Source organism: Anomaloglossus baeobatrachus, chromosome 2 (assembly GCF_048569485.1).
Source record: "Anomaloglossus baeobatrachus isolate aAnoBae1 chromosome 2, aAnoBae1.hap1, whole genome shotgun sequence".
In the NCBI taxonomy this organism is placed as follows: Eukaryota; Metazoa; Chordata; class Amphibia; order Anura; family Aromobatidae; genus Anomaloglossus; species Anomaloglossus baeobatrachus.
This window is the reverse complement of record NC_134354.1, coordinates 689,137,307-689,151,901: the sequence shown is the minus strand read 5'-3', so window position 1 is coordinate 689,151,901 and position 14,595 is coordinate 689,137,307. Positions and strand designations below refer to the sequence as shown.

Here is a 14,595-nt window from a genome sequence, read left to right as displayed (position 1 = left end):
CATGACGTTTTTGCCTTTCTCTGGATCTACATCTTTGGTTATAGATTGAACTTGATGGACATATGTCTTCTTTCAATTATAAAGCTATGAAAATATAAGATAAAAACTGATAACTGTGATAGATAATATGGAAAAGAAGTAGAGGAATGTAAAGCATTGTATTACTATAACTAAATTATAAAGACTTTTTTTTAAAGAATATCAGTCATGCCTCCAAACATTATTAACCTGCAGATATAGGGTTATTCTGCAGGTATATAGCCTTACAATGCTGTCGAGCTGCCTTACTGAAAGTGCGGCTACAGGGAGAAAATTAACTATATTTTCTCCTGTGAGCCACCGGCTTTCAGTCATACAGGTGTGCTCGTTGTGGCTACAGTAACTGAGAATCAGCTGTAAGCACGCTCTTGCATTTTGATTGACAGCTCGCTCTGCACAGCTGTACTGCAGAGTAAGTTATTACTCAAAGTGCTGAGGCTTGCTCATGGCCAATGCTCACTCTGTACTGAACAGTGATGAAAGCTGCTTCGCGCATGCGTGGTTCCTGGGAGGAATAAAGTAACTTTTCTACCAGCAACTGCAGTTTTGGTAAGGTGGCCAAGACAGCAGGTCTGTCAATTATGATTAACAACATGGTTTGGTTTCCCTAGGTCCGTGTAATGGGGCGTGGACAGGTCTAAAATAGGATGAAACGCAACTACATCCTAGCACAACTGCAACCTAAATCTAAAATTACACAGAGGTCACAAAGGTTGAATCCCTGCAATTGGAAAAAGAGTGTCCGTGCCAAGACAACCCCTTAAGTTAGTGTCTAGACTGTTGCTTGTTACTCACCTTAACAACTCCCTCTCCTTTAACTCTAGCTGCAACATGAGTGAATTTAACTCCACGTACAGCGTGTTTGCTCTCTGTAACTTGCGTTCATAGTGTTCTCGAATGTCCAGAGCATGTCTGTGAAGAGAGTGAACAAAGACATTTACGAAGGTCCATCCAAATGACACGTCAACCCATTTCTTGGATAGGTCTTTTTCAGATGTCTTCCGTTTTCTAGGATAACTGGATACTCTTCTTTTTAAGAGTTCTCCTTGGTTGGAATAATGTAAACTTATAGTGACCTAATTTGAAAACACAACCACCACCAAATATTTAAAAATTGAGAGTTGGTAACCACAATGTTTGTTGTCACCATTGCACAGAGAGGACATAGCATCAATAGTGATTGGCGGACTCGCAGATAAATCGGGATCGGCGGGTCTAACTAGGTACAAAAAAAACAAACAAAAAAAAAATTACACACAACCGGTTCCGGCCCAGGATTGGTCCCAGATATCAAGCTGGATGCCCCCGGGATTGGTCCCAAATATCAAGCTGGATGCCGGTCGCCATATAAAAGACTATGGGGACCAGAATCCAGCGATTAAAATTGGTGCAACCAATCACAAACGCCTGTGGAAGGGAAAGCAGTTCATATGCAATGAAGGTAATGAACGACCCAAGAAGAGAATGAGCGGCCGCGGGAGAAATTACGGCCATGTCAGTGACTCTGTAAGTATAGCATGCTCGGATTATTATTTTTCTTTACTTTAGGATTATTATTTTTCTTTACTTTATTTTTTATTACCCGAGTGCCAAATCCAGATAAATACCCAGAATTCCCTGAGAATTCCAGAACCAGCACCCGGGTACCTTTAACCCGCGCAGGTCCGGACTTTTACAGACCAGATCCACCCATCACTAATCACCAATAACATCTAAGACTAGTGATTGGCTCCATAATCAGCTAGCTTTGTTCTTCTGGATGTTTTGGGCCCTGTTTTATTAGGTGGCTTGATTTTATCTGCAGCTATGCACATCAGAGGTCTAAGCTTGTGTTTAACCCCTTCACGACCTTGGACCGATCTATCCGTCCAGGATCGTGTCCCGTTAAGCCCCGCCCCCTGCCGCGGGCAGGCGGCGTGGATCAACACACATATCAGCTGTTTTCAACAGCTGACATGTGTGCCTGCTAGCCGCAGGTGGAATCGCTTCCACCCGCGGCCATTAACGCCTGCAGCTACGAAGTTTCACTTTCGTTTTCCCTCGGCCGAGAGCAGAGGGAAAAACAAAGTGACTGAATCTGCTGTTTACAGCTGTATAGCTGTGATCAGCAGATAGATAATAGCGATCGGATTGCTGATCGCTATAGCCCCCTAGGGGGACTAGTAAAATAAAAAAAAAAAAGTAAAAAAAAAGTTTTAAAAAATAAAAAAATAAAAAAAAACCCTAAAAGTTCAAATCACCCCCCTTTCCCCCCATTGAAAATTAAAGGGTTAAAAAATAAATAAATATACACATATTTGGTATCACCGCGTTCAGAAATGCCCGATCTATCAAAATATAAAATCAATTAATTGATTGGTAAACGGCGTAGTGGCAAAAAAAATTCCAAACGCCAAAATTACATTTTTTGGTCGCCGCAAGTTTTACGCAAAATGCAATAACATGCGATCAAAACGTAGCATCTGCGCAAAAATGGTACCAATATAAAAGTCAGCTCGAGACGCAAAAAATAAGCCATCACTGAGCCATAGATCCCAAAAAATAAGAACGCTATGTGTTTCGGAAAATGGCGCAAAACGTGCGCCACTTTTATTGGACAAACTTGTGAATTTTTTTTTAACCCCTTAGATACATGTAAACCTATACATGTTTGGTGTCTACAAACTCGCACCGACCTGAGGCATCACATAGATACATCAGTTTTATCATATAGTGAACACGGTGAATAAAACATCCCAAAAACTATTGTGCGATTACACTTTTTTTGCAGTTTTTCCACACTTGGAATTTTTTTGCTGTTTTCCAGTACAATATATGGTAAAACCTATAGTTTCATTTAAAAGTACAACTCGTCCCGCAAAAAACAAGCCCTCATATGGCAAGATTGACGGAATAATAAAAAAGTTACGGCTCTCGGAAGAAGAGGAGCAAAAAACAAAAACGCAAAAAAACGGAAAGTGCCCGGGGGCTGAAGGGGTTAAAGATATTAATTTGGCACTGTAATAATCATTTCAAGTCTTACCGGAGTTCATCACGGCGTCGCGATATCAACTCATCTTCGAGGCGCTGCAGACAGGTCCCTTCTGATTTTATTTTCTCAAAATGGAGCCGCACTTCATCCCTCCACTCCACCTGAGATAAAGGAAAACCAAATGTCTACGTGCTATTGACACAAACTAGTCTAAAAGGTAGTCATATGTGTTAATATTGAATATATAATTGTTAAATATATAGTATTTTGCACTTGAAAGCTGGATTTTCACATCTTATAAATTACCAGTAATTCAATTAACATATTAACCCTGCCCGGATTGTGCTACATGGTAACTGACTAGATTTTTGATGTGACCCAATACCATCACATTCCACTACAAAATCAATGAGAAATAAAGCACTACAAGACAGTCATTGAAATCAAGGGATAACAATGTATTACATTACTAAGCGGTGTCCTATAGAGGAAGAGCCTCACTTTACAACCAATCCCAATTCATCCCAAGGCTAACTTCAGATGTCCGGGCTCACAAGAGCAGTGATTTTCTCATACAAGAGAATAGGATGAATTATGATAATGACACTCTGATCAAACTCTGATCAGAGTGTTAGCTTAGTGTGATCTGATTGTCTCGCATAAGAAAATTATAGCACACTGTCAGGAGATGATGGACAACAAAATTTCTCCATCTTCTCCATTCTGAGTCTGCGGAAATCAGACTTCACTCGGATGTCATTCGAATGTAGTCCGATGATTTCCACAGACCCATATACTGTAATGGATGCGTGGCATCAGATTTTCACTGCAAATCACAGCATGAGAAAAAAACAACAAAAACGCTGATTGGCACTGCCCCATAGTAGAACACTGGTCCACGTGTTATCTGATAAAACATTGGATAACATTCATCCGATGTATAAGCTTGTGTGAGCGAGCCCAGAGTATGGACTGCAATATACTGACTTGCCAGGGCTCTCATGATCCTATGATACTGTCACGATTCCTCTGTGAAGAGCATCTTGCACACTACGAGATGCTCTGCTGTGTTTTTCTGAACTACTGAGCTGGCAGTATCATGATTCCTCTGTGGAGAGAATTTTGCACTATGATATACTCTGCTGTGTTTTCCTGGACTATTGAGCTGGCAGGTTGATTTATTGATTGATTGCTCAGGTGTTTTCATCATCCTGGTAATTGCTCTGCTTCTTTACGGAGCATGCTCTCTCTGAACCTTGCCACTTGTACATTCTGGTTCAGTTGTTGTGCTGTTGGCCTGTCTTTCTGCTAGAATTCTGATCTTTGTTTTCTGATTCCGGACTGTTTGACTCCTCTTTGCCCACTCCCCGTTTCTGTCGTGGCCTCCTGGCTTTTTACCTCGGAACGTTACCTGGACCACGTCTCTGTTTACTCCATGTATGTGCCTTCCTGGAATTTTAACCCTTAGATTGTGATCTGACTAAGTTTTCTTCCTGTATTTATACATACCCTCCTGTTACCAGACCCAGGCTTTCCTGACTACTCTTCCATCTGTACAATCCGTAAGAAGTGACTTTCATTACAGAGACTGTCAAGTTTAGCTTAGGAAATCTGCGGCCAGTTTGTGCATCCCAATAATATTTCCTATTCTATTTTGCAAATATACCTACATTAGGATTATATTCTTGTTGGGTGTACAATTAGATACAGAGTAAGTTAAGATTTAGAAAGTGTAGAATTAGTAAAATTTTGTTAACAGCTGAGCGTGAAACGATGGTATAGTCTGGGTTAGTATTTGTGAAGACCAACAGCATTACCTTATTTAATTATTCTGCTGAAAGAACAAAGTCACCTTTGTAAAAATGTGTCTCTGGATTTAATAGGACAACAGAAGACTGGGATATTTTAGGGGCTTTCATATCCAGGCTCCATTACTAGTAATGGTTGGTCTTCAGATCTTCAGGTGCATGTTATGAAGAAAAAAATGTATAATGTTTATCAAAGGCCATGAAGTAATCGGAAGACAGATAGGAACCATTTGCTGGTCAGTTATATAACTGGGAGAATCTCTGCAGACTCTTGACTCTAAAGACGGGCATATTGAATTTCAAGGTCCAATCCTTTAATTCTCAGATAAACCTGTTGCCAGATGCATCTGGCAGAGGCTTATTCTATTATTCAAAACATATATGCGTATGAAGAAAGGGCGAGAAGGAATACTAGTTGGGTGAACGAGTATTTGGTGCATGGGCACCTCTGTAATGCAAACGGCCCCTATAGACGGACTACATACTCACCTGAGATTGGAAGTATGTTTCTTGTGGGGTGGATAACACATCAGCAGAGGCAATATCCAGGTGCAGCAAAATTTGCCTAAATGAAGGTCGATTCCTTGGTTTGCTATTCCTAAGAGAATAGATAAAACATGTAAGAAATAAATTCCAGAAAAACCTATACAATGCAAAATTTTATGTTGGATAGAGAACTAATGTTCATACATATTGTGAGGAGCTAGCCATAAACTAAAGACTATTAGACTTCTTCCAGCATGGAGGGCTGGATACGTCGGTCTTGTTTGATTAGAGATTTGCTTGCTCTCAGTTTAAGATGCTCTAGAAGATGGAGTGTCTCAGGGGCCTACATTAACAGAGTGTCAACCCCAGCCTGTCTCCATGGACTCTAATATAATCAGGATTACAGTAGGGTTCATTGTCCTGCATTTAGTGGGGGGATTGTGCATTTTTGTTAATCTCTGCAGGGGGCTTCCCCAGTGCACAATTTTTCAGACTGGGTTTCTGGAACACTCATACTTTGAGCGTAATGTAGAAAATGTCTAAAGGGGTGGGTGTGATGAGGAGAGGAACAACAATAATCCACCTGTTTGGTTAGGGAGTAATTGGTACTGTAGCATGGAGGGGAGAGGATCTGTTTTTGCAGCCAGGTCTTGGTGCCAATGGATGGACTAAAGATTTTGGAGCTGAATACATATAGTACAGTTCTGATATCCATCGTCTGGGCGAGCATTAGGGCTATTCTTGCCTGCTGGAGCTGGATACATGAGCTACAGTTGTGATATCAGTCATCTGGAAAGCAAAAGGACTACTGTTGCAGGCTGGAGCTGGATACATGAACTACAGTGGTGATAACCGTCGTGTGGAAGAGCATAACTGCTATTGTTGTCGGCTGAAACTGGATACAGGTACTATGGTTGAGGTATCAGTCGTCTGGGGGAGCATAAGGACTATTGTTGCCGACTGGAGCTGGATACATGGGCTGCAGTTGTGATATCTGTTGTCTGGAGGAGCATAAGGACTATTGTTGCTAGCTGAGCCTGGATACATGCGTTACATTTGTGGTATTAGTCATCTGGAGGAGTATTAGTCATCTGGAGGAGTATTAGTCCTCTGGAGGAGTATTAGTCCTCTGGAGGAGTATTAGTCCTCTGGAGGAGTATTAGTCATCTGGAGGAGCATAACGACTATTGTTGCTGACTGGAGCTGGATACATGGGCTACAGTTGTGATATCCATCGTCTGGAAGAGCATAAGGTCTATGGTTGCTATAAAACCATACACGGAAGAAATAAAAATTGTTGCATTGTTAACCTGCCGGGGTGATTAATATAACCCATGACTTCAGATATTCACATATATGACCAAACAGATCTGAAGACCCAGATCATAACAAAAACTACTCAGCTTTAGCCACGTGAATAGATGTTCCATAGACGCAACTGAACACAGAGAATTTTGATTCTGTTTATGGGCCTCGTTATGTAAAAATAGCACAAAGTTTAGTAGCATCTTTCTAAAGTAGTGAATATTATCAGAGTTCCAACATGGGCACTCTAGAAAGGCCTCTGAGAAGGCAGATACGTGGTTTATTGCACATGTTGGGACTAATAATCATCACACTTGGTGGGAAATTTCTTGCTGTTGTTTTGAACTACATTGATCCAGTTGAAAATCTGGATGGTTCGATCGTTGCATCAGGACACAAGGTGGCCACACGCTGGTGCGGTCTTGTGTTTGGTAATAATGGTTATGAGTGCAGAAAGCTTAACTAATACCCCTGTGTAACAATGAGTTTCCTCAGGTATGGAAGAATGGGTTATTTATGGCATAGAATAATTTCTCTATATAGAAAGACAATGGTTTCCTTCACAATATGGGACCAAAAATCACAGTTAAAATCTCAGACACATGATATTCTATGTTAACAACTACACATTAGGATTAACTAATATCCAGAACTAACCAGCACTGGCGTAGCAGGAGCTTAAATCCATCAGGACAACTTGAAGGTACCGGGAGGTGCAGACTATTGCTGCCAACACCCCAAATAATAGCTGACGAATCCACATCTTTATAGGGTATCTCACCAGTCAGGAGTTCCCAAAGCACCACACCAAAAGACCTAAGCACAGGAAAAGGAAAGACAGTTTATCATCTACACTATACATATCAATTCTTAAGATTTGACAGAGTGGCAAGCTCAATATCATATTAGTCGGTCGAGGTCTGACTCCTCACTAAAATTACCGATCACTTGAAAGGGAGAAAGCTGCAGCACCCAACTCTGCTATTACTGAACGCCTGGGGTTCTGGTGTGTGGAGCTTTATAAACACTGCGGCCCATTCATACAGCTGATCATCATGAGTGACGAGAGTTGGTCCCCTCTGATCTGATAGAAGTACAAAAACTCAATGCTAAAACTTAAAAGGGAAAATAGAATGAAATAATTCCCTAATGTCAACAATTCAGGTAAGAAAATTATATTGGTAAAGCTACTGATCTCAAACATCCACTACAAGATTATAGGCAAAAAAAAACCAAAAACAAAACAAACCTACCCCCTTCATGTGTCTAATGTACTGCACATCAAACTGACAGCCCCCAGAGGAGGAAAAACATGAATATGGCATAGAGGCCTCACAGCATCTCAGAGGGCCTGTACTTGCCATAAACACATTTTTTACCTGTTGTAAATGCCACTGTTCTGAATCTGATACAGTGGACTCTCTGTTTATGAGTAACTTGGTGTGCGAGTATTTCGCTATGCGAGCAAAGCTTGCTGTAAATTTGTAACTCAGTTTACGAGCAAGCCTTGCTGTACAAGCAAAACACTCACCGCACACACTTCCGGTTCCGTACTTTCACCGCGCTCTGACCTGCTCTTGCAGTCCGCACACACACGAACAAACACTTGCTCACTATGCGCACCTTACCTTCCGTTCCATCGCCAGCCTCCTGGTTCTTGTAGTCCGCAGGTACAGGATGTGTATCGGGTAACCATCGCAACGATGGAGGAACTTCCGCTGTCAGCACTTCTCAAAGGCAGCATGCTGACCAATTAGAGGCAAGCGGCTCATGCCTTTGACGTCACTGCGCTGGCTAATCAGAGGCAAGCGGCTCCTGCGTATGACGTGCGATTGTTACCCGATACACATACTGTTCCTGCGGACTACTACAAGAACCAGGAGGCCGGCGAGGGAACGGAGGTTAAGGTGAGCATAGAGTGTGTGTGTGTGTGTGTGTGTGTGTGTGTGTGTGTGTGTGTGTGTGTGTGTGTGTAAGTAATGGCACAATAGGGGAACATTGCACAAGTTATAGAACGAATTGTCCGAGCTTCCATTATTTCCTATGGGAAATCTTGCTTTGCTAGACGAGTAACTTGGTTTACAAGCACACTCCCAGAACAGATTGTTCTTGTAAACCAAGGTTCCACTGTATTTTACTTTTATTCTTGAGTGCCTTCCATTCTGAGATATAGATTCTTCTTCGCTGTATATTCAAATTGTCTCTTCATGGAAGGAGACAAACTCTAGTGCCACCTTTTGGAAGTAGCAATCCTAAAAGTCAAAAGTGACTCTCCAGCGAGCCTTTTCATATGACCTAGGATTTATGCCAGATCAGAACCTCAATTTGCAGACAGTGTGTTTCGGGATGTTTGTCCCTCATCAGTGCAAAGTATGAGATCTGATCTGGCTGAATGGCTGGGGTCTCAGGGGAAAACTATTCTCTTGCGGAGACTGGAAAACCAATCTGGCTGTCAGTGGTGACAAGTCTTATAGCTGTAATGCTCCTCTGGGAAATATTCAAATTGTCAAAATGCTACTTCCAATAGGTGGCGCTAGAGTTTATCTACTTCCTCCCCGAAGAGACAATTTATCCCTATACAGTCAGACATTGCCATTACACAGTAGATAGCAGGTGTATATAATCATATATATGTGATAACCTCAGCACAGGAAGATTTTTTTTAAAAACACATCCAATTGTGAAAATAATTATTATTTCAAGATCTAATGACTAAAATTAACTTTGTTCATGAGGCAACCCCTTTAAAAGGCAAGTGTGACAAGCCGTATCAGGTTTTTCGCTACCCCACCTGAGAGCACCTGAGTAGGAACATAGACCCCTATTCTAGCGATGTGTCATTTATAGAATCACCGAGGGTATCTACTTTAAAAGGTTTTTATTGCATTATAGACTCACTTAAACAAAACACTGGCACTGCAGTGGACAGGGACACGTGGAAGCCCCAAGGAAACCCAGAAAAAAAACATCTACAACCAAATACTGGAACCTACTACCCTTCATGGGATAAGAAAGTGAAGATTTTTTGACCCCAGGTACTATATCAAAAAGGAAGGATTCTCCTCTTTGGACATAAGAAACCATTCCGGAAAACAATCCTATGATGAAGGGCACCATGGCACAAAACATACACCACCACTGCAAAGAGAGGAACATACTAATTTAAGGAGTTGAATATGAGAGAATGAACATATCTACAGAAAGGAAAAATATTAAGAATAAAAAGAATAGAATTGAAGCACTATCAACGCCTTGGACTAAAAAAGAAAAATCCACAGAAAATACCCTTTATTGAGGATTGACAATGAATTAAAATAGACCCCCTGATAAACCCCAGAAGTGTGGGGAGAAACGCGTCAGGTCATTACAGTTTTGGGTCAACTCATTAAGTTGGTCAACACTTGTTTTAAATCCCCTTATAGCTCTCCTATACTGGAAGCCATCAGTGTGCAGTTTTATCATCCAGCAATCGCCTCCTCCATGTTTGGAAGTGTGTGTGATTTGCTCCTGCACCTGTGATGCCTCTGTGACGCCCTGGACCCCAGGGGTCACAGGTAACAACACCTACCACATTACACACACACCCCCATCCCCTGTGAGGACACACCCGTCACCCGAAAGGGAGACCTGATGCCTCCCTCAGGGCCAGTAGGGCACACCAGGTGGGCGGAGTCAGGCGAAAAAACACGCCCACCGAGGAGACTACTGTCCTGAGGCAGGAAATACAAACAGTGGAGTTGAGAGTTGAAGTTTAGAGTGGAGTTTGAAGTGGTAGAGGAGCAGAGCTGTCAGGGACCCGGGTTGGAGCCTGGGCCCCTTGAAACGTCAGGCAGGCAGACGGTGGTGGCCGTCTGCAGGAGTACCGGTACAGCAACCGGCGGAACCGTAGGGACCGGGCCAGGGTTGGAGCCCGCCGGCCCTGAACCGGGGAGTCAACAGTGTACCGGAGCACCAGAAACCGGGTACTCCGACCCAGTCCTAGCTTAGAAGCCACTGAGTTTAGGTAAATTGACTGATTGCTGGCTGGACCTCATGGGTTCATCCACACCGAAAGTCCCGAAAGAAGGCAAAAGCCCACCGATTCTGGGTGAGTGCCACCGCCAAGGGCCAAACACCCGACGGGCCAGCGCCTGCGGGCAACCGAGGGCTCCTCCGGCAGCTCAACGCTGGGGAGCGGGCTACCACTGCCCAGGCAGGGGAGCCGAAGACCATACTAGAGGTGAAAGGGAAAAGGCCCCCACCAACTTCAGAGGAGAATACAAGCAGCCGGCTGCGGGACCCGACCATACCCGAACTTTGGTTTACCAGTGACTCTTGAGTGTGAATTAATCGCGAGTACATCAGTGCCACCCGGGCACGACACTGCACCGCAGCACGGCACCCCGACAACAACCCCATCACCAGCACCCCGCTCCCCGCACCGGGACCTGGGACACACTGCCCCTACCCACGGAGAGGCTAACATCTGGGCTGCGGCCGCAACACCGATCCCGGATGAGCCCGCCTTCACTCCAGCCGCAGCGGTGGTGCATCCCGTCACCACGACCTCGAGCGGCTCGGCCCGAACAGCGGAGAAGCAGCCGGGCCCCTCTCAGGGCGGTACACATCGACTCTTCTGGCGTCACGAACAGGATTCGGACAGTCCACTTACCTGTGGAAGTGCGCCTTAGAAGTTTCCGTCAGTGGCGTCCTGCCGAAAAAGTTGAAGTTCCGCCATCTTGGCGAAAAAGTTTCCCGCTCGAGTCGTCTTCCCCGAGCAGTGAAGGCGCGAAAGTGAAGCCCCGCCCCCGAAGGAGGAGTGCGAAGAGAAAACCAAGGGGGAGGCGGGCGAGAAGGCTGCCTGATGTAACCGAGAAGATAAAAACGCAGGGACTCCAGGACCCTGCATCCGTTCCGTTCCTGGACCCAGTCGGTGTAGAAGCAGCATGTCCACCCCGTTCGAACCGCGGCGTGGATGAGAGCCAGGATGGCGGAGATTTGTCAGCGCCACCAGAGTCAGATACGCCTCTTGATGGAGCGGTGGACCGCAGTGGTGGAGGCGCTGGCAGCAATCGCCCGGGTGCACGAGATGGAGGCCGAGTTGGAGGAGCTGGTGAGTGACCCACACCTCTATGTCCCGCAGGGACCGGCCTCTGCGGCTAAGAGACCCGGTCTACCCCTGGCCCTTATACGGTTTCCGCTGTCGCCCGTGGGAACCGCCACTGCTGATCTGCCCGGCCCGCCGCCCCTTGCCATGGCAGCGGGACCCAAAGCGCAGATTCCGGAAGGTCCGAAGGTCGGGGTGGCTGAAGGAGCAGCCAGCCTGGAGGTTACCGCAGCTGATGACAACCTGCTGGACGCAGAGAAAGAGATGGCCCCGGCAGCCTGCCCGGCCCAGAGGGCAGTGAGGCCCAGCCGGGCGGGGGCTGAAAGTAGCGACTCCGGTCCTGATACAGAACCGGTCTCTGGATCAGAGGAAGCAGATGAGAGTCTCCTTGACGGCAGTGCCCCAGCGGCCACGTACATCCGGCGGTCGGCCACGTACATCCGGCGGTGCGGGAAAAATGGATACCGGATGGCCCTTTCCCACTAGGCCTCTTGCATGCTGGAAATGTTTGAGGTGGAGGTTGAATCCGCGTCAGAGGAAGAGCTGGAGTAAGCTGGTAGCCCGTTAGCTACCAAAAGGGACCCGTCCCCGTTGGGACTTGTGTTTGAAACACAGTTGATAAAACCCCTGTTGCGTGAGTGACTGCTCATGGACAAGGCCGTGGACTTGCAGGCCACCCAAAAACTTTTGGGCTTGTAAATATTGCCCTATCTGCCCCTTTTAACATGCCTTCCCATTCCGTTAGCCTCCGGAGAGGCAGATTGGAGGTAGGACCCGCAGCAGAGCAGGCTGGGGTCCGGTCACCAGCAGGACCGGTGACCATCCTCCGGGGAGCCCTTTGCCAACTGCCGGGTGCGCCGCACCGTACCCATTCCCGCCTGGGTGATCTGGCCATGTTCCTGTTTCCGGACTGGGGAAAAGGGGTGCTGCCCATTTCTTAGGGGCAGCATCAAGGCTAGGTTGTTTTGGTGGGAAAGGCGGAAGGACATGAACCCGTTCCGTTTAATAAAGTTTGCAACGTTAAAGTAAATGCCTCCCGTTATGGGAAGACCTTCAGTAACCATAGTTTGTACAAATGTTATTATAATTGTAAATGTTTTCCCGTTTTACAGTTGAAAAATAAAAATAAACCGGAGTTGGTCGGGCAGCCCGCGGACAGTCTGCATTAAACCAAGGGGTTATGTGATGCCCTGGAGGGCACAGGTAACAACACCTACCACATTACACACACACACCCATCCCCTGTGAGGACACACCCGTCACCCGAAAGGGAGACCTGATGCCTCCCTCAGGGCCAGTAGGGCACACCAGGTGGGCGGAGTCAGGCGGAAAGACATGCCCACCGAGGAGACTACTGTCCTGAGGCAGGAAATACAAACAGTGGAGTTGAGAGTTGAAGTTTAGAGTGGAGTTTGAAGTGGTAGAGGAGCAGAGCTGTCAGGGACCTGGGTTGGAGCCTGGGCCCCTTGAAACGTCAGGCAGGCAGACGGTGGTGGCCATCTGTAGGAGTACCGGTACAGCAACCGGCGGAACCGTAGGGACCGGGCCAGGGTTGGAGCCCGCCGGCCCTGAACCGGAGAGTCAACCATGTACCGGAGCACCAGAAACCGGGTACTCAGACCCCGTCCTATCTTAGAAGCCACTGAGTTTAGGCAAATTGATTGCGGGCTACCTCTGCCCAGGCAGGGGAGCCGAAGACCATACTAGAGGTGCAAGGGAAAGGGGCCACCACCAACTTCACAGGGGAATACAAGCAGCCGGATGCGGGACCCGGCCATACCCGAAATTTGGTTTACCAGTGACTCTGAGTGTGAATTAATCGTGAGTACACCAGTGCCACCCGGGCACGACACTGCACCGCAGCACGGCACCCCGACAATAACCCCGTCACCAGCACCCCGCTCCCCGCACCGGGCCCCGGGACACACCGCCCCTACCCATGGAGGGGCTAACATCTGGGCTGCGGCCGCAACACCGATCCCAGACGGGCCCGCCTTCACCCCAGCCGCAGTGCATCCCGTCACCATGACCCGTGGGTGGTGTCACGACCCGTAGGACGACAACGCGGCCTCCCCCGGCTGCGTGCCTCGTCCCACACCACCAACCCACTGCCTTCCCTTTTAACAGATTGACGTGGCCCCCGGTCCGGAGGCGCTCGTGCCACCGACAACCCGAGCCCGGACCTCGAGCGGCTCGGCCCGAGCAGCGGAGAAGCGGCCGGGCCCCTCTCAGGGCGGTACACCTCCACTTAGTGGGGGCTTAGCTGTATCCTGCTGGAGTAGTAGTCTTTTGGCCTGGGCAATATACAGCTGCAGTTCCATCTTTGCTTTAAGTAATGATATTTATTGCTCTTTTTTGCTTTTTTTTATACTGTTGGTGAGAAGAAAACTATTCTAAATCTTTTAAATACCTCTCACATATTTTCATCGTCTGCACAGGTGCCTATTGTGATGCCCTGGCAAAACCAGGTAGTCACACAGATATGCGGGGGCCTAACACCTTCCCACACAGGGTTACATTCAGCCGACCTGAAATCCTAGCCACCCCCCTTTGGGGTAGTATAGAGACACCAGTGGGCCGGACCAGGCGGATGAGAAACGCCCACCTAGGGGTCTGGAGAACCCGGGGGCGGGAAAGCAGTCAGTTTAGAGCAGACCTGAGCAAGGGGCGGCCCGCGGGCCACATCCGACCCGCCTGCTGTCTGTGATCGGCCCGCCTGGTTCAGGACATCCTTGCTCACCGGTCGGTAATGAGGGCAATCTGACCTGTTGACAGACCTCCAGGCTCCGGGGAGGTCTCTGGTCAGATTGCCCTCATCACACGCCTCGTGCCGGGCAGGGAGCGATCCTGCAGCTCCGCACTGTGCAGGCAGCGGAACGCAGGAATCTCTCCTCTGTTCC

General features: G+C 46.9%; 1 protein-coding gene across 2 annotated transcripts in view; it reads right to left on the bottom strand.

The window, feature by feature from the left end:
• MAP3K12 (mitogen-activated protein kinase kinase kinase 12) overlaps nucleotides 1–14,595 on the bottom strand; it is a 216,602-nt gene that overhangs the window by 26,355 nt on the left and 175,652 nt on the right. For both annotated transcript variants that reach the window (XM_075337201.1, XM_075337202.1), the window contains exons 6-9: nucleotides 7,267–7,425; nucleotides 5,308–5,416; nucleotides 3,062–3,171; nucleotides 835–951 (exon numbers count right to left, since the gene is read on the bottom strand). In XM_075337201.1, coding sequence (XP_075193316.1) covers nucleotides 835–951; nucleotides 3,062–3,171; nucleotides 5,308–5,416; nucleotides 7,267–7,425 — 495 coding nt within the window. The remainder of the gene's footprint in view (nucleotides 1–834; nucleotides 952–3,061; nucleotides 3,172–5,307; nucleotides 5,417–7,266; nucleotides 7,426–14,595) is intronic.